The sequence below is a fragment of the Diadema antillarum genome, unplaced genomic scaffold (assembly GCF_040938485.1).
Source record: "Diadema antillarum isolate AM-2024a unplaced genomic scaffold, OU_Dant_1.0 seq00000209_RagTag, whole genome shotgun sequence".
Taxonomy (NCBI): Eukaryota; Metazoa; Echinodermata; class Echinoidea; order Diadematoida; family Diadematidae; genus Diadema; species Diadema antillarum.
The window spans coordinates 435,603-456,613 of record NW_027271267.1 but is presented as its reverse complement, the minus strand read 5'-3'; the positions used below and the strand labels follow the sequence as shown (position 1 = coordinate 456,613).

The 21,011-nt window shown below is 39.8% G+C and overlaps 1 protein-coding gene across 1 annotated transcript; it reads right to left on the bottom strand.

The window, feature by feature from the left end:
- Window positions 1-426: 426 nt before the first annotated feature.
- On the bottom strand, window positions 427-20,477 carry LOC139728985 (N-terminal kinase-like protein). Its single transcript, XM_071639911.1, has 18 exons — window positions 20,323-20,477; window positions 17,084-17,224; window positions 16,482-16,592; window positions 15,605-15,831; window positions 15,109-15,199; window positions 14,340-14,495; window positions 13,530-13,688; window positions 12,089-12,196; window positions 9,668-9,781; window positions 8,921-9,013; window positions 8,236-8,298; window positions 7,154-7,418; window positions 5,951-6,088; window positions 5,240-5,415; window positions 3,508-4,029; window positions 2,418-2,558; window positions 1,856-2,012; window positions 427-855 (listed from the first exon to the last, which is right to left on the bottom strand). Exons 1-18 carry the CDS (start codon window positions 20,434-20,436, stop codon window positions 725-727), a joined length of 2,907 nt encoding a protein of 968 aa, XP_071496012.1. The 5' UTR covers window positions 20,437-20,477; the 3' UTR covers window positions 427-724.
- Window positions 20,478-21,011: the final 534 nt, after the last annotated feature.

The following is a 21,011-nucleotide window of genomic DNA, read 5'->3' as shown; positions in this document are numbered from 1 at the left end:
TTGAAGACAGTCGCCCCAAATCACATTGTGGGTGCCACTCTCTGGTGTTTGTAATCAGGCTAGCTTAAAAGACAAATCAATTCTTTAAAGACTACACTAATTGTCGACCTTGATGAACATATTCTGTTGTGCAGGTTTAGCAAAAATGGACGGCTGTGGCTGGGTGGCACTGTCAAAGAATGAGGGATCAAGATCTTGCTTTGTTTCAGCAAGGAGGAGGTGATACCTGCAGTATTTTAATGATCTGTCGCATTTTTGTTCAGTCATTTCACTGTAAACAAAGTCACGACAGAGTAATGTAAAACACCACAGATATTGTAGTGTTAGATGTCAATATGTAGATATTGTAATAATGTATAGCATGCTGTAATAATTCATTTCAACATTTTTTTTTTTTTTTTTTTTTTAATGATGCCTTACTCTAGATTGTGCAAAGGCATACCTGAATCTCAATTTGACAGTGGAAAATATATTTGCCTTCTAACTTACTTCATTGTTTATATTGACAAACTTGTCCAAGCAGCAATAAAAGATAGGGGTACCTCAACTTTGCTGTAAAGATACATTTCAGATAGACTGTTTTAAAAGTGGGTAATGGATATATATTTCCCTCACTGAGTTACAGCAGCTGACGCACATAAGAAAAGCCACAGAGAATGTCAATGGGAACTGCATCTTGTGGGCGAGGTTGCACTTTCAGCTGTGGATTTTCACAATTTTTCGCTCAGTCTTTCTTGACGCCAAGTTTGCTTGGTCCCGCCGCCTTCCGTGCCGCTCGCTTTTCCTTCAGCTCTTTTTCTCTCTGCAGTTTCCTCTCTTCCCTCTTCTTCCTCGCCAGCTCGGCTTTGCTCAGCCCTGCGATAATGAGATCGAGAAGTGGTTACTTAAATCTTTTGTGGGGAATTTACCCTAAATATGTTCGGTCATGTGTGGATTTGAGTGATACAGCAATATCAGTAGAACATATCAGTGAAGTTTGAGGGGGGAAAAAATCTGATCATCCATTCAACAGTTTGGAATCTTAAAAATGTTGGTGCTGCCATTGCTGGATGAGAAGACTTCACTAGTTCAAGATGTCAAAGTATGTGTAGGATAAAAATCCAAAAACTTATATAGAGAATTTAAAAAATCTCATTTGTTTTGAAAAGTGTACATTCCTTCCACTTGATGCTGACATATGTCTAGGGTGATATTTCCCCTACCTTGTGAAAGGGGGAATCAAGTGCTCTTGCACAATGTAAGAAAAATGAAAATATGTTAAGTTTTCTTTACAACGTAATCCTACCATGACATTAAAATTGATGTAAACTTTGTATTTAATAATCACGGCACATGGATTGAACCAAAACTTGAATGGCTTGTCCGACTTTCCTTACATCATAATGATCAGTACGGGCAACTTTGGTTATAACAAAATTCTCGGGACCTGCAGTTTCCTTTCATTATAGCCGAACAGTAAAGTATATAAAGATACACAGATGACAATTTTGAGACCTGAATTTTACTTTGTTGTAAAAAGAATTTCGTTATGACCATGTTCGTTAAGATGAGAGTGCAGTGTACTACTAATATTTCTCCACTCATTGAATTCAAAACTGCTACTGCCAGAAGACTCAAAACAAGGACCTTAAAATTGAAAGGCCATGGTTTTACCCGCGGGGCCACAATGGCTCCCATGGATTTCATATCGCTTTTCTCTTTGTTTTGTGTTTAATTTGCATCCACAATAATCCATAAGAGTTTGCTGGTGGTCCTAAGTCATGTCAAAGGGGGAATGCTGACAAAAGGTCACATCTGCTGATAAAAGGTCACATCATTTGACATCAAGACTAAATTTGGTCATTTCGTAGCTCACCTTCATCCGCATCTGCCGCCATGGTGCCCCAGCCGTCATCATCCCACCCAGAGTCCTGGGTGCCCCATGACGTGGAGTCGGCCACTGCCGCCACCGGCTTCTGCTTGCTGGGCGAGGACCTGTGCTTTGATGCTCCCAATGAAGATTTACCTTTAGACTGCTGGAGTAGCATGGGATTGAGAAAGGAAAATATACCTCTTGATGAAAATAATCTCTTGCTTAACTGTTACTCTGATTTCATCCAGAACAACTTTCTCATAAATTTATGATCTTTGAGGTGAATTTCCCATGAAAGCAGTAACAAGGTAATGGGAAATCTATGTCATTGTATAATTCTCTGAGTCCTACATGATATTAAAGAATCTCATATCTTTACCATCATTCTCATTACCCTCATAATCATCATCATCTCCATCATCTCCACCACCATACTATCTTCATCATCATCATCATCATCATCATCATCATCATAATCATCACTGTCATCACCATCATCACCATCACCATCACCATCATCTTCATCTAACTGCTAGTAGTGAAGTGAATTTTTGCTCCGACTCACCGATGACGAGGAAACGTTGCCAAAGAAGTCATCCCCCGTGCCCGGCTCCTGCCCCCAGTCGTAGTTACTGGCTGGTGCACGGCTTGTGTCCACTGAGAAGTCCAGATCATCACCCCAGCCTGGAGGAGGTTTGGATGCCTTCTGTCAGCGAAAAGAGAGTAAAGTGTGGATGAAGCAGGAGCCAGATATGTGCCAAATCTCCCACCATTTCATATGGCAAGGTACTGAGAAACTGTGGACTATAACCGCACAAAACGACACGATATAATTTTCTTTTTCTGCTGAGAACTTGTTAATTCACATCCACAACTACAATCACTACAATGCCATCAATCGTCTCTCTCCTCACATCTAAAGAACATGCAATTGATTTGGTAAAAAACATAGCTAATGTTTCGTTTTGTCTAAAGGAGTGCAGAAGCTCCATACAAACTTTTACTTGAAATTTCAACTTGGTGAACTGTGGTGGGTAACTAACAGGCCACTCCATGGATTAAAATGACAGTCCCAAAGTGACTGAGACAGGTCTATTGTCATACTATTTGGTAATACTGTCAAACGAAGCATTTTCTTGTCCACAAAACTTTTGATTTTTGTGTGCATGAAATGTCTAAAACCAGAAATGTTCATGTGCATGAAGCTTTCACACAGTTTGCGAAGAGCCAAAGGAAAATTCATGAGAGTAAAATGCACAGGTGTTGGTCTGCACAAAACACTGAATGCTAGTGGCAGTTACAAAAGTTTCATGCTACAAAAGAGGTCATTGGCTCCAATTCGCAAAAGTTTCATGCCCCAATGTTTCAGGTTTTATAGTAGTCCTCAAAAAACTGATTTGCAGTTGTAAAACATTGAGCAAAAAAAAAAAAAAGTATACAAAAAAAGAGCCTTCTTTCAGTGATATCGGTTCCATGCAGAATCAACACAAAGTTGAATATATGGAGGGACAGAGAGAGAGACAGTGAGAGAGAGAGATATATATCCTCCCTGAAAGTTCCTGAGGGACTGTGACAAAGGGAGATTGATGTACCTTGACTTTGAGCATCTAAAACTTCCATGACATTGCATGAGAAGGGCAAGCAAAACATCTCACCTGTGATTTGGTGGATGATACAGATGGTTCTTCCATGGCACCCCAGTCGTCATCATCTCCCCAACCATCTCCGGCATTTCCTCCCTCATCGTCACCCTGGGCGTCCATGCTGCCCCAGTCCCCACCATCGTCATCCCACCCTCCGAAATCGGCTGTAGTCCTTGTAGCCGAAGGCTTGGTAGCCTTTTTAGGGCTGCCCTTTGGAGTTGATTTTGCTGATCCTGAAGACCTAGCTGGCTTGGAGGCGGTCTTGCTGGATTTTGATTCTGTTAATGCATCATCTAATCCCCAGTCACTGAAATCAATGTCTTTGCTCTTTGTTCCACCGAGCTTAAGTGCCGAGGAGGACTTTGATTTGGTTGACGACGATGTCGACGTCGCTGATGACGGTCGTTTAGTAGAAGGCGCTGGTGTTTCCAGGCTTCCCCAGTCCTCGTCATCATCAGCACCATCTCCCCATCCCTGTGAGTCCCATGCATTAGCATCTGTGTTGGTACGTTGCGTAGTGGTAGTGGAGTCATCCTGTTAAAGTGAGAGTTTGTAAGGATGAATCAATTACCAGCTGATGTAGTAATAACTGGATTCACTTCCTTCTTTTGTAATATCAAACCCTCAAAAAGATGACGAAGCACTGAACCAAGCACAGGGATGCCAAGTTCAAACAAAATTTATGAGTGAGATTTTCATGACTTGGCATCTCGGCATATGCGAATGTGCGCGCGAGCGAGGGTGTGGGAGGGGTTTTTCCTACCTGTGGCCTCCCACGGTAGGGAGATTTTTCAATTTTTAGCTCTTAATGGTGAGATCAGGTGCATACTTAGGTGACTATTTTTTACTTATTTTGAAGGACAAAAGGGAAATATACCTTCATTTGCAACTATCACTTTAATTTTTTGAGCTATGCTCATTGTTATAGGCCCAAGTTGCAGATTTCGCCCGATGCGTGAGAAAAATAGGTGCCATGCGTGAGAAATCGTGAGATGGCCCCTAAATGCTTGAGTCTCACGCAGAATGCGTGAGACTTGGTAGCTCTGCAAGCATCACAATCCCTCTTCTTACAGAAATTGCACAAAGTCCCATACATGAAGACAGGCATTAACTTATTTTATGCTCCAGTATTAATCCTTGCATGTGTTCACTATGTGGAATGTATATCAAGTTCATGGACGCCCATTTCTTAACTGTGAATGCCAACCTAACATGAACACTACCATTTAATTTTGCTCTGCATCCTTTCCCTCTTCTTGTTTGTAATTCAACTATTATCGACATTATTACTTAGTAACCTCATTGTTTGTGCTCTGTAAAATATTCTAGAATGCAGTTCATAAATAATGAAAGTATTCATTGGACGGTAGAAGGCTTAACAGTGCACCACATATTATTTCTGTGTTTGGCCCTGAAAAGAGCCTACCCAATCCCAATGTTTCGGCAAGCATGTTCGTGCAGTTCTCAAGGGAATTCCCTTGAGAACGGCAAGAACATGCAAGACTAATACACATAGAAGTTTCTTCCCTGCTAAATAGATATCTGCAAACAAGTTGTGCTGGTAATCGGAAAGTTTTTTTTTTCTTTCCAAGTACAGGTGAATCCCGTTATAACCAAGTCCTTGGGACAGACAATTTTGTTTCCATTATATCAAAATTCTGTTATTGCCGAACAGATACAGTACATAAAGATATACAGATGATAATTTAATGGGAGTGCCGTTTTGATGTAATCTGCCGCTAACCTCAATTTCTCCCCAGTTGTCCCCGTCTTTCCATCCGTCGTCATCAGCATCGTCGTTGCCATAGTCGGAACCTGAGTCCTGAGCTGCCGCTTCATCTTGCCTAACCGAAGACGTCCTTTTGTCCTGGGCAACGCTCTTCTTGGTAGAGGCTGCTTCCGACTTCTCCGCCTTTGCTCCTAGGTTATCGTACAAGATTGGAATAGAAAATGTCAGCATTCAGAAATACATCAGCAGCACTGTAAACACTGTTTGATGACAACCACTGAGAAAAGCACATCTCCATACAGCCAATGATTTCTAAATTCATTGTTGTTATACAGAAATAGTTCCAATCATTCTATTGTGAAAAAAGAATAAAGGATTTTTTTTTTCTTTTTTGCCATACACACAAAACCACTTCACGTCTAAAATCCACTGATTCTCAAACACAAAAATGATGTTTTGAAATCAAACTGTATTTCATTCATGCAATGCAAGGATGATGAAAACTTAAGTAACGATGGAGGAATGCAGAATGTTTCTTTTGGAGGTAGATTTTCAAGACAGAAAACACCCAAAGCTTTCACAATATTTGAAATAAAATGAGACAGCTCTTATTAACGCAAAGAAGACGAGCTGGTTTTGCTATAACACACGTTTCCCATGGACATCTGCCAAAGTATACCCAGGACTAATCTTTAACGGGTTAATGGAGTTGCAGAGAAGACTTGCCTTGCTCTTGACCACCCTGTGCAGGCTCGTTTGGCTTGGTCCCGCCTCGGTAAAACCTTGAGGTCAGTGAGGTCACAGCCCATCCTGTCCAGCTAGATGAATTCTGGGATGCCATCCCTGCCTTGTTTACATCAGCCTCTATAAGCATCACATGGAAAACAGGCCCGTTAGAACAGTCAGATTTGTATTTGCAATCAATTCAATCAGAGCGATAGTCCCATACTATCCTATTGATGTTGGATATGTAAAAGTGGCTATATGTATCACGATGAAAGAGACAAGGTGTTCATCAATTTTGAGACTATATATTTCCATCACATTTAGAGTAACAATCTTCCCTGTAATTCAATCTATCTCTGAGGATACTTATACCTTCTGGCACAGAAACAAGGAGATGAAATGGAAAGCATTCTTTTGTTACGATGTAACATTTAAACCTGAGCGTGCACACGAGGCAACATGTCGAGCATCAAGATGTCAGTCCATATTGTGCTAGGCTAAGAGTTTCTATTTGATGGTCACACAGTCTAATTTCGGGGGGGGGGGGGGGGGGGGGGTTTGGGTGAGTGTGTGTGTGTGTTTTTTTTTCAGGTCAAAAAGGTTTGCTCAATACAACTCTTTATGAATGTTATCAATAAACACACACATAATACTAGTAATTTCTGTTATTCAATCCCACAATGTACAGTTTTGTGTGGTAATCACTTCTTGGCAAATTCCAGTACTTTGTGCAACTCGAAGAAAAAAACACATACACAAACAAAAACAAACAAATACACAAGCAAACATGCGCAGTGGTACTGACGGTGACTCTAAATGAGCAGGGCAAACTGTATGTAAACATATATGTGTCCTGTGTGTACGCACACTTGAATGTGGCATGTTAAGGGGTAAAGCGTCTCAATGATATTCTTAACCGTATCAGGGCAATTGCCCCCCCCCCCCCCCCCCTCCAAATACTGGTTAGTGGTGAGGTTAGAGTAAAGATTAGGGCTGGGGGTTAGGTTTAGGATTAGAGTTTGGGTTAGGGTTAGGATTAGGTTCAGGATTAGGATTAGAATTAGGGGCCAGGGAAAGGGTCCGGGGCAATTGCCCAGGGGGTAATTACCCTAGACTCATTCTTAACGACTAATTATAAGAAAAAAATAAATCATTTTTAAATGGGACAGCAGAGAGTTGCTGCAGGGGACGCCCTTTTCTCACCCATCTCCTCCTGGAGCTCGGGATTGTCGGAGACCTTCTGCAGCTTGTCCAGGAAGATCTTGATAGCCCTGAAGGTGTTCTGCCGCACCCCCTGGTCGGGGTCAACGGTCAGGGTGCACAGGGTGGGCAACACCCTCAGGGCGCAGTCGTTCAGCGAGAAGTAGTTCTGGGTGGCAATCATGGAGAGGATCCCAGCCGTCCTCGCAGGGGGGAAGGGGTCCTTCATGGCCCGCACAAAGGCGGATGATAGAACTTTCTGTCTGGTCTACAAAAGTGAATAGCGCAAGCAAATTACATGTAGTGCATACACAATTGACGATTTTCTGTATACGCCATATATTTTGCAGGGTTTCTATTTTTGTGAAACTTTTCTAATCAACGAGCAGTCTTCCATTAGTCTGGTCAATACTCACAGGCAACTTGGCATATTCATATACTGCAAATACAATTTCATCATTCATATTTTTTGTAAAAATGAAAAACGTTTGCAAAATACTACAATAGTTATTTCATAGTTTTGAAGTAAAATATGAAAGCAAAGGGTTAATTCATAATCTGGTATTGGTGCTTCTGCTGCATTCCCTAAATAGGGAACGTTACACTGTTATCAAATCATGAGACAAAATGCTATGTACCAAAGCACTGATTTACATCAGACATATCCATGTCATGTCTCATCAGTCAAAGATGCAATGCACTCATATCATGATGATACAGAAGGAAACTGAATGTCATAGCAACAATAAAAATATCTCCTTGCATGATATCACAAGTGCAACCCATCTTGACCGAAGGCTGATTTGCACAACTTTGGATTCCTGCTCTGAGTGAGGGCCACTCCGACACAACCTTTTACCAACATACAAGTCGACGATCCGCAAAATTCCTCGACATGCAGACAATAGAGGCAGTAACATCGCCCATTCACCCTCCACTGGTGAATGCTTGCCAGCCAGACAGAGCTGAAGAAGTGACTCGGACGAGTCATGAAACTGTTCTCTCCGTGATTTTCACAAGTAAGTCCAGTCGAACAGATTTAATTTGCACGCTTTTAGGCCACAGAGAAGTAAGATGATACTCACGGCAGGATTCAGGTAACTGGCAATCTTCCCGAGGCATATCGTGGTATTTGTTCTAATCCCTCCCTGTGAAACAAAGAGTTGATATAGAAATGAAAGATCTTGAAATGTGATACATGAAAGCATGAGGAGAATCATAAAATCAAACCCTGTTCGTTTTGGGGTTTTTTCTGCGGCAAAGCTAAATTCATCATTTTTTTTTTACTTTTGTCCTAGATGAGAATACATCCCATTCTAAATTGTGTGGCCTTACAACATCAAAACATATTCCGTGTAAATGAACTGATCAGGACCATGCTATGGGAGGTACTCTTTCTGCAGTTGACTTGCGAACATTTTGAATTGGTCACATTTGTGATTCTGACTCCATTGACTTCAGTCAAGCATGTTCTTCAAAACTCATTCTGCATGTATCTCACTGTTACGATGTGCAAAATAGAATTTACTGCAAACTCAGTAATATATAGATATTTGAGGTTAGTTTACCTCCATATCAGCATTACATTTTATTTATGTCAGATAGCCTTCCCACCATTTCTTTCAATATTGATAAACCATAAAGAAGTCATAGATAATTTTCAAATAAACACCTGATAGATGATCACTACAGTATAACACGTTTCATGATAGCAAATAAATTTTCTGTCAGAAATGCATCAGCAGGTCATTGGAGAAAGGGGACAATTACCTGTTCATCTTTGGCTTGAAGTCTGGCAAAGTGTTTGAGCAGCTCGATGTTGAGATTCTTGTCATTCAGTTTAGAGGCTAACAGAAGCATTGCCTGAGAGTGAGAAAATGACGGAAAGCGAGAGAGAGAGAAAAAAAGAAGAAAAACAAAAGCAAAAGTAAAATCCCAAGGTTAAAAATCAGACACATTCATTTTAATGACATTCCAGCCCATAAGTGTTCAACAAAGTGTGTGATATATAATCAATCATCATAAGCAATGACATATGATACCTACAAGATATTAAAACTGAGTTGACACACAAGACATACCTATGAACTCTGTGGTCCTTAGACTCTGTTCTCACATATATCATACTATTGCCATTGCTTATCACTTCATCATTATTTGTAGTTACATTTGTACAAGTTATGTAATAGTACATGCAGTATGGGCACCATTATTGTTACTGACCTTGCCATTCATCTTCATCAACATTACTGTATCATCATCCTCATCAAACCTTCCTCCTCCTTCTCCTCATCATCACCAGCATCCTTATCCTCATCCTCATCATTATCATCATCATCCTCATCTTCATCATCATCATCATCATCATCATCATCATCATCATTTTGATCATTACCATCGTCACTATCATCATCACAATTATCATCACAACTATTTTGGACAGTATCATCATCATCACTATCAGTGCACATCATCATATATTTCAACTTGTTGATAGATTTCTGAGAACCAAGTCACCTTGACTGTACTCTCTCTGATGATGGGCACAGTGTCATTGAAGCCGTGGCACACGTGAGGGAAGATCTGGTCATTGACGATTGCCGGCTGAAGATGCTCCACAAACTGATCCATCTAATTGATACACAGAGAAATGCAAGACACATGATAACGAAAAACTAGCATGGTGCATTTCTGCTCTGTAGGCTGGGCAATACCCATACACACTCACTTGCCTGCCTGGGGCAAAGTGAAACTCTTTATTGGTCAGATTAAATGAATGACCATTTTCTGGTTAAAAGCATGGAGCCTGCACCTGAATACCCAGTGGAGCAAGAAGGAAAATATATTTTGTATGTCCTGGAAGGTACTAAGTGCAACCAACAAAAACTTATTGAACTGGGCTATTTTGAACCAAATCAAAAGCAGGGGATATTGTGTCATTCCTAAATTTTATGACAGATGATTGGGAAAATGCATATGCACATACAATGACTACCTGGGAAAGTAATAAGCACAATGACTTCTTATACCTTCAAATATATTTGTAAATTCTGATTAAACTTGCAATGCACTAAAGCATGTATGACATAGCAATTTGCAAACTTGTATGATTTCATTGCCCCCCCCCCAAAAAAAACACAAACAAACAAAAAAACAAACAAACAAACAAACAAACAAACAAAATGAAGTGATAGAAAAGAAACAGTTTTGAGCAACAATGTTCTTCTAATTGACCTCAAGCAACTTTGTTTGCTTGTTTCCTTATGTCATGCTCACATGTTCTTGTACGTATTCCACTCTTGGATTTGTTGCTTGTTGCACTGTTCTAACATTTTACATTGGTCAATACAACACTTTACGCTAATAAATACCACAAAAAAACAAGGCAATCGCCAAATTGTGTCTCGCCCATTCGCGCACAAGGAATTAATATCTTTTATAACTCCCAGGAGTTAATTGACCTGCTTATGACCTTTGACCTTGTGGTGACCTTCAACACCCTAAGGGACATTTACCATCCAAGTTTGGTCACAAACGGACAAAGGGATCAAAAGTAATGAGCCATAATCGAAACGCGCCATAAAAACTTAACATTGGGCCCTAAAAATTTGTTGACCCCTTTCTGTGACCTTTGACCTTGTTATGACCTTTAACTCCCCAAGGGACATCTACCGTCCAAGTTTGGTCACAAACGGACATAGGGATCGAAAGTTATGAGCCACAATCAAAACGCGCCCTAAGAACATAACATTGGGTCCTAAAAGTTTGTTGACCCCTGTCTGTGACCTTTGACCTTGTGACGACCTTCATCTCCCCAAGGGACATCTTCCATTCAAGTTTGGTCACAAATGGACAAAGGGATCAAAAGTTATGAGCCATAAACGAAATGCGCCCTAAAAATTAACATTGGGCCCTAAAAGTTCGTTGACCCCTGTCTGTAACCTTTGACCTTGTGGTCATCTTCAACTTCCCAAGAGACATCTACCATCACCCAGGTTTGATTGCCATTGTAGCAACATGTGCTGAGTTACATGTGATAAGAGAGTCTTGCAAGTAAACTTTAACGTATGACCTCAAATGACCTTTGACCTTATCATGTGACCTCTTACGGCACCATAACATGAAGGTACCCCCAGTGCATCCATCACCCAAGATTGATTGCCATTGTAGCAACATGTGTCGAGTTACGTGCTATAAGAGAGTCTTACAAGTAAACTTGAACGTATGACCTCAAATGACCTCTGACCTTATCCTGTGACCTCCAACGGCACCATAACATGAAGGTACCCCCAGTGCATCTATGACCCAAGTTAGGTTGTAATCCAAGCAACTTATGTAAAGTTATTTGTCTTGCAGGTAAACTTTAACATAGAAAAGAGAGTCTTGCACATACTCTTTAATATATGACCTCAAATGATCTTTGACATCATCACATGACCTCCGACAACACCATAACATGAAGATACCCCTAGTGCTTCTATAACCCAAGTGTGGCTGCCATTGCTGTAACAGTTGCCAAGTTATGCATCATAAGAGAGTCTTGCAGGTAAACTTTAACATTTGTGACGGACGACGGACGGACGCCATTTGGATCCCTTAGTCTCGCCTTCACCTCCGGTGGGCAAGACAAAAAGAGGACTCATCATTTTTGGATTATAATTTGAGAAACCAAAAGTAGGGCCATGCTGAAGAACACAGCATCAAATCTTGCACAAGACTTGAGAAGAAAAGGTGATAAACAAGACTATGCGATATTTTGCATGATAGTGCACACATCACAAAATGTTAAGGCGACATGGTTCCCCCTAAAATAAGAGCAAAAATAAAACAAGAAATCATTGTGGTTAGCTGAAGACAACCTCATTATCACTTAGCCTGGACTCATAGAGCTACCTGTTTCATTGCATGCCATATCTCAAACGGGTTTTTCAGACATACCTGCTGTAAGAGTTTGACCCTCGTGTTCCGGTCTGTCGATGAAAACATCTTGACCACAATGGGAACTATCCTTTTCTGGTACTGGTCACCTTCAAGTAACTTTCCGAGCTGAAAGAAACAAACAATGAAACAAGCACACGTATGATTAAAATCAAGACAAAAGCCATTACCATATGCAGTTTTGACAAGGAATTTTAACAATAACTGGAGTTTAGCAGGACCCTCTGAATAGGCATTGCTGAAAATAAGCAAACAAACAAACAAACAAACAAACATAACTCTGGCATATGATGCACCCTCCGATTTTTCAAGTTGAATGCACATAATATACAATTGTATATCATGTGCCTTAAAGGTAGGGAATCCCATTTGCACGCCTTAAATGAAGAGTTGTATAAATACAGTGGTATGTTGAAGAGAGTATCATTTCAGAAACTCCCATAAAGTATTGAAAGTGAAAGGTAACATTTAGTACATTTTTTTGACCGTTAGATTTTGAATTGAATTGTTTTCGGGGCTCACCGTAAATTCCAGTACATTACTAGGCTACCTTTGCAGACCCATGTACTGCATGTGTGTCCATCATGTATATTTTGTGAAGAAAGTTCATCAACACTTACAAACATTTCTATATACATTCTTGCCACACACTGTATATGTTATTACATCAGCTCTTGTACTTTTAGATTTGTGTTTATAGATCACAAATACAGAAGAATGCAACAAAAAGGCTTAAGTGTGGCTGACACACAGAACTACTGAGTAGTTGAGTTTTGTGCATTATTTAAATTTTAGATAACTGTTGACTTCCAAATTTCTAAGCAGTGGCCTAAGCAAGTCCCCTGAGGTTCATATTTATTGTTTTGCTGCATTTTGGGAGGTCTGTAAAAGGTATCCCCTACCTTTAACTCATATTTCGATCATTCCCAAGCACAAAACTACTGGATTCGCTTACGGTGAGAACTGTTTCTTAGATCATACAAGCAGGATAGAAAGGGTTTGACAGATCTTACACCAGTTCTTGTTATCAGTAAAATTTGCAACAATGATTGCAGGAAGCAGAAAATTAGGTACTGTGTACAGCACCTAGCATATTTTTCCAATTGTTAAGCTGCTCTGCCCAATCATGTAATCAGGATGAACACTGTGCACCTTACAGGGCTTCTTTACATAAATGTTAATTTTGCAAATGAAGCGAGTCACCTGACATTTGTGAATTGACAACTTGAGACAACACTGCCTCCTCTGACAGAACTGCAATGTGCATCATTTCTCTCATAAAAAGAGATAATGCTTACCATTTCTTATTTTGTCATTGTGGTTCTCAATTCAGAATTGAAGTACTCAGGGAAATTGTCCTTCAAGTCCAGATTCGTAAAATATACGGCATATACAGTGCATTTCAAACATCGTGTAAAACACAAGGGGAGGGTCAGTTCACCTTAAGGAGAGGGGTCAAGACGGCCGAGCCAGCGTTGCCAAACTCAAAGGCCTGTAGGAGGAGTGGTAGAATCCTGTGCTTACAGAACTCCTCAGGGAAGTCACTGATGATATTACTCAGACCGCCGAGGAATTCATTCTTTTCCGCCTGGTCTTTGATCTGCAGCAATTTAGGGAGAAAGAAAGATTTTGAACTTTCAAAAAAGAGCAGCTTGAAGCTTGCTCTGATTCCAAAATGATATATGGTACTAGGGAAAATTAGATAAGTTACAAATTTGTAAAATGCTACTCTGATCATATATCAAATGATATCATTATCTGCCATGCTACAATGCAGTTTAACCTGATATAACAGTATTAAGAATGTATAAAAAAACTGGGATAAAGTGTAAAAACTAGAATAATGGAGATGCGGATGATATATTCATGATAAATATAATGACAATAATAATAATAATAAGAAAATTTATTATCATGCATATCATATGCATCCCATGATACATATAAAGTCTCTGGAAGTAATACACAATTTACCATAACTACATCAACAAATAAATGTTTACGCAACTGACAAAGTCTGGAAGTTGAGAAGAACTACTTCAAACTGTACTAAAAAAGGCATCACATGAAGTGAAGAATATGAAATAACCTCCTGAAGATAATCTAGAACAGGATTTTTTTCCACTGTATCTACTGATGACTTGGACACAATCAGCTTTCTGTCTTTTTTGCATTCAAACAAACAAACAAACAAACAAACAAACTGTCATAATACAGTTTTCAAAGCAGGGAGTAATGAATGAACGCTTACCTGAATTTCTTCGAGAAAGAGATTAGTATCGACGAAACTGTTCTTGAGAAAGCCCCCATTACTGCGGCATGACTCAATAAACTTTGCTGGGTTGGGTCTGGACAGTGGATTGGCTCCCACCAGTTCACAGTAGTTTGGCACCAATGACTTCGGAATCTTCAAATTGGCAATAAAAGATATATCATCTTCAGCTTAAGCCTAGGAACTCTAAGGGCATATCAGTTATCACACATTATTACTTCAAAAATTCTTTAAAGGCTTGTCACAAACAGACATTTGATACACCAAGTCCTCAATGTCAAAAGCTGACATGTCATTTCTTTACACCATATTAAACAGCACTGCATTAAAATCTTGTAATAACTACTGCACTGAACTCAAATAAACTTCATACTGAATCGATTTGACTTGATTTGAACTATATTGTCCTTTCAAAGGAATTTGCTATCAACTGGATTATAGAATCGCTTCGGAAAAACAATGTGCACTCCATACATCGATGTAAAGAAATATTTACACAAGTACAAATAAATCACAAAAATGCAACTACTCTGTATGTCAAGATGGCAAAGAGATGTTTCATTATAATACAATATTCCATGTTTGCAAATACATTTTCAAGAATAGTATCCTTCTATGGTTTACATATGGTGTTTGCAGAAGTGCCTTTAGTTGTCTATGTGCATGTATGTGTGTGTGTGCATTGGAGTGTAAAGTGTGATTGAGCAAGTGTGTGAAATGTAAATTACAGCAGAAATCGTGAACTCACTTTGCCCAGGGCTTTGAGAGATGACGTTCTTGGCAGTGGGCCATTGAAGACCTCCCAGATCAAGCACCCCAGACCCCACATGTCTGCAGCCCTGCAAAGAGATACAAACAGTATAGTGATATAAAAGTGCTCACTAAATGTGCTGAAGTGACTGCAATGAGAAAACTGCAATGTAAGAGAGTACATGCCTTACATATCAAAAGGCACATGGTAGGCTCATTCATGCATAATCAAGGCAAAATACCATCACATGTGCATAATTCTGCTTTCTTGTCTGTGTGACTGTCACTTTGGGTGGGTTGTAATTCTCCATGGATTTGAACCCCTGGAATCATGCATTACACCGTCCTGACATACATAAAATATTCAAGCAATCTCCAAGTTCAAGTTGAACTTGAAGAGTTCAACACTTATCCATACGGCGCTTAATGCAAAAGTGCAATACAGGAAACACAACGTACATCTTAAAATCACACTTAACATTAAAATCCCATACCACGGACATGCTTTCTTCCTCGTTCGGGCATCGGTCATTTCGGGCGGGTTGTATTTCTCCAGGGACCTCATCCCCTTGTCGGGTATTGCACTGCCCTCCCCCTCGGCAGGAGTTATGTAATCCACCGCCCCAAGCTTCCACTCGCCGCCCGGGGACACAAACACACAGCTCAGGTTGACGTTGTTGTGCTTCAGTTTGCAATCATTGTGAAGGAAGCTCAGCCCTTTCTGTAACCGACAGAGAAGGACAGAAGGACAGACAGACACAGAAACAGAAGAAGGACATAAATATCTTCATCAATAATGCTTGAGATTGAAGAAACATTGAATAAGACATTTAAAGGGCAAAAATGGCATTTAATAGATACATAGGTAAACTGGCAGTTCCCCTAAAGATATGATATATATATGATAGACAGAAAGGTAGATGAAGAAGTAGATACACACATTTTCTCTTCAATAGATAGTTACCCATATTATAATCAGGTCTTCCTACAAGTGAATAAATCTATTACAATATTTCAACATAACTGAATTCACTACTCACTCTATGCTGGGAGTAAAAAACAAACAAACAAAAAACAAACAAACAAACAACAAGCTGATGTTTTCTTATGAATATGTGATGTGAAATGTTGACACACTTTGTTACTAGTATTGTGGAGTAAAAACAAACAAACAAACAAACAAGCCATCAAGAAATTAGAGACAAATGCAATAAAATGCATGTCACCAACAAAACTACATTTAAAATAAATCATTTGTAAGTCATGGCTATTTCCTTGAGAATGTGTCAAAGAAAGATTAAACCAAATTGTTCGGCATTTACAGCGTAATAGCTTTCACACAGGCTCTAATTGCTACATACAGGTACCTACCACAATTTGATGCAGTCCCCATGAAATGGTCTGCTCTGTGGGGGACTTAGTTTTAAGGTACTGTTCCAGGGGAGTCACTTCTTCTGTTACCATGTAGATCACATTTTCAGTCTAAAAGAAAAGAGAAAAACAAATAATGTGTCATAATTTTATTAAAAACACTTACAAGAAACATACATACATAATGAATTGTAACATCACATAGAATATATCACACAGCAAGAGAAAATAAAGACAGATTCCTATAAATATAACAACAACAGGTATCATAATTGTGTATCCCCACTCATAAACTCCTCTTAACCAAGTTGAAGTACATACCCTTATTCTAAAAAAAATAATGTTTATCTGTATTATGTGTAAAGAAATATCATTCAGATTCAGAAATGAGTAAACATGTAAAAGTATCTGCTATAGGTTTGTGTTTTTTTAACCTATGATAGGCAATTTCTCTTCTGATTTTGAAGATTAACCCGTTGAGGACGGTTTGATCTTGCTCCAACACACATTTCCCACAGATAGACGCTTGCCAGAGTATACTTGGGACTCGTTCTCAATGGGTTAACAATAAATTTGCTACGAAGAAAAGAAGTCATAGTTACCTCTAAACCATCTACATATAGCAGCACATTAGGATGTCGAAGGGTCTTTAATCTCTTGTGAGCACTTTTGGCACCTTGGACGACGGATTCTGAATGGGTCTTGATGTCCAGTATGAAGATCGAAACAGCTTGACCGTTTGCCTGTGGTAAGAAGAAGAACAAAAATATTATCTGAAAAATCATGCTCCTCTAGAGCAATCACATTCAAAACATTTACATGTAATTGTGTGCAGAATATGTTTAGAATCTGTCTAATGGGGAACTATATAAAAATGCACAGGGCATGATTTGAGCTTTGGGTGTTTAATGACAGGTTCTTTATTTCCAACATTTTGCCTGGATTTTTATAAAAGGAATACAGGCATATGTCAGTTCATGCACAATGCAATGTGCTGTGGTATAAAAGTGTTTATACCATCCAGTACTGTCAAATGGATAAGGAAAGCCATAGCACCTAGATAAAGGTCAGCATTTTGAAAAAGTGTGTGCAGAGAAGAGGAAGTCTAAGTGTTATCAGAGGAAGGGAAAGTGATGACTTCACAGCTAGGCAATAGAAACTTTCAGGTGGATCTAGATCTAATTACAGCAAAGTCCACACACTTCTGTTTAACCCATTGAGGATGAGCGGATTTGACTTTAAAACACATTTCTCACAGACACCTGCCTAGGTATACTTGGGACTAGTCTTTATCGGGTTAAGATGCTGACATAGAAGACAGGCAGGTCACTGCTTGCCACAGTCATGTAATGTTGGTTCCTGTTGGATTTTGTTTGTTTTAACCCATTCCTTACAGGAACCTGGTATACCAGGTTCCAAAAATGTAGACAAGAGTGCCTGCATTTGAGGCCTAAATTCATGTTTACTTGTTGTATGCTGTCTGGAAAAAAAAATGGCTTTGACAGAAAGATTAGAGTTTCTTCTATCAATATCTGTTTTCTTTCTGAATGAAAACTGCATGTATCACGGTATAATTTGCCCTTGTCCAGTGTTCCGTGCACTTGTTTTGTGATAAAACTTGTATGAAGATGTACATATGGACATAAAGATAAATTAAATGGTGAGGTACCTCACTCTGAGGTATCTCACACTGATAACGTCAAATGCACAGTCCTAGATCAGCAAATTTGAACTTAAATGGTAAAATTAACAATATCATCTCATAAATACAGTGCACTTACCAGCTGTTTGAAATGTCAAGGATTTTAACAGAAATTTCATGGAAAAAGGCTCAGCTCACCAGCTCGTTGACACGCTAACTACATGCTAAAAACATGGTGATAACTGATCACCGGTGAATGCATTCATTAGCCAATAACACTAGATTGGCTTCTATGCTAGATCATCCCCCTACCAGCTGTCTACAGTATCACGTAACAGAGCTTTCGAATTCAGTCTGTATAGCCAAAGGAGAGGAATTCCGTGAAGCCAGCAGACATAGTCTGAGCTGAGCATATCTTGATGATAAATTTTACAGGCTGATATTTTGGTCCAAATCCATCCGTGCTAACAATCTGTATGATCTATTCTCAATGGCAATGTCCGATCGTATCTCTATTGGCTGGTCCTGGCTTGGTACAAATGTATCTAATCACCTGGTCAATTTAGTCTATTGTCACTTGTCAGTCACATGACGCATTCCTTCTCCTCCTCCTCCTTCCTCTTTTCTTCTTCTTCTTCTATCAAAGTGCAGTCTTCATGCTTGAAAAGAAACACACTGTTTGTGTGTGTGTGGGTACAAGCGTTGGCCACTCCACCACCACTATCCCACCAGGTTAGCATAACTCTGCTTTTTGCGATGAATGAATGAAGCAGGATCTTTTACAACACATGCATGAATGAGTTGTGACTCTCTCACACATGGAACCTCCATCTCCAGGGGCGGAGTGTTTTTGCCTCTTACAAGATGGGATGGTATAATTACACACAACATTGCTAAGTGAGACTCTGGAATTGAACCTGTGGATGTGGGTCCTTTTGCTTTTTGGATCCGCGCTACCGACTGAGCCATATAACGGTTACTTGACATTGCACACACTTCATTTATAAAATAATTAAATGGCCATGAGTTTCTCACAGTTTGAATACTTTCGCTAGGATCAGGGGCAAACTCTTTATTTATTATTTTTTTTAAGTTAAAACAGAAGAAATAAATTTCAAAAGAAAAAAAAAAGGGGAATGGGGGCGCATGCGTGCACCCCCACCCCTAACTGCGACCAGCAGCCCCAACGTACAACGTACAACGTACAGTGTTGGGGCTGCGCCGTTTTGGCATTGATATTTTATTGTTGTACCAAACGGGTGCCGTTCCGGCGCTGTATTTCCTTAATTTTTCAACAAAAACTACTAGGAATACTTACATGGGTCGACTAAACCTAAATGATTCACATCGGCGACTGTTTGATGCATTTCATTGCTTATGATGCAGAAAATGCTGTCTTATAAGGCAAATATCTTCAGCTCACCAATGCTCACTAAAACTCACAATCACTTGCACATGCGCACACAATGCATTCAGTGCAGTGCATTGACAGCTGTATTACTCGCTACATGATGCATATTCACCGTGCGATGATGCATTATTCATATCCTTTAGCGTCCGTAACGTTGACATCATTGTTTACGCATGCGTAGATGCGTACTGATGGACATACACGTTCAAAACAGCAGCAAAGCTCTCCACTAGGGCAGACCGCCTACTCCTAAAAAATGTGGAAAATTATGCAGTTTCCAGATAAATTGGTGAGAAGGACCAAGGCAATGGGGTAGTGTATATTTCATTTTATATTGTCACTGTGTTTATGATGGACATTTAGCCATGGTTTATTTGTGAAGTTGCCGTATACGTGGCAATAGGGAGTTGTTCGTGATTCTCACTTGAACGAAACTGAGGGGTAGCCGCCAGGACCCCGCCGCAGAGCGGCGGGTCTCCGGGGCTACCCCACCCCTTAATTTTGTAAAGGCAAGGCGCCCTGCGCCCCCACCACCCCACCCTTTGCAGAATTCCTGGATCCGCCGCGGATGAAAACTAGAGACTAGAGACTCTAGTTCTGTCTAGACTCACTGAATTAATTCAAATTTGCTCAAGTTTTAGAAAACCTACGCGATGCATCGCCGTGTTGTCAAACACAACGGAGTGGAGCACACAAAAAATACAATACATGGGACTGTACAATTTGTAAAGAATATAGTTGTCACTGTTATCAATTGAACACGGTAATCCAAAGTGACCAAACCTTACCTTCTTCTTTCCCTGATGCAAACTCCATATTGTCTTGTCTTCAAGTCCTTCGATCTTTTCACCAATTTCAAAGGGAAAATCCCTTGCTGGATCTCTCGAAAAGAACGACCACATCTTCGCTGTTGATCGGGTAAATTCCCACCGATCGGGGTCGAATCTTGTAAACACCACGTCACTCCATACAAATCATACGGAAACTGCATACACGTACATGTACGTACGCAATACTGAGTAGTTGGCCTCACTCCTGATCCACCTGTCCGCTCGCTCCGCAAGCTAGCGCGGGCGTACGACCATCCCCTTGTTTCGCCAGCTAGCTCGCTGGTATACGTGGTCCATGGTCAATCTGACTTTGGTTTGTTCACTTTTTTTTTCTTTTTTTTTTAGCATAAATTTAACGCAGTCTACGTTGAACATCAAGATCCGAATGTCATACTTATTAAAATCGCACTTATCCTGGCCATCAGAGAATTTGACCACTTGTCTTATTAGAATCATGTTGGTCGGCGAATCAGAATTTTGACCCTATTCAAAGAAAAAGAAGAACATATTATTCAATTGTAAAAGAAACCTATGTTTATCATTTTAAGTACTTTTGCCATGACATTAGTAGCGACCTCTGAGAGCTGGCATGTGATGGGATTATCTCATCAAATATCAAGTATATATCTACTGAAAATACTGATTAC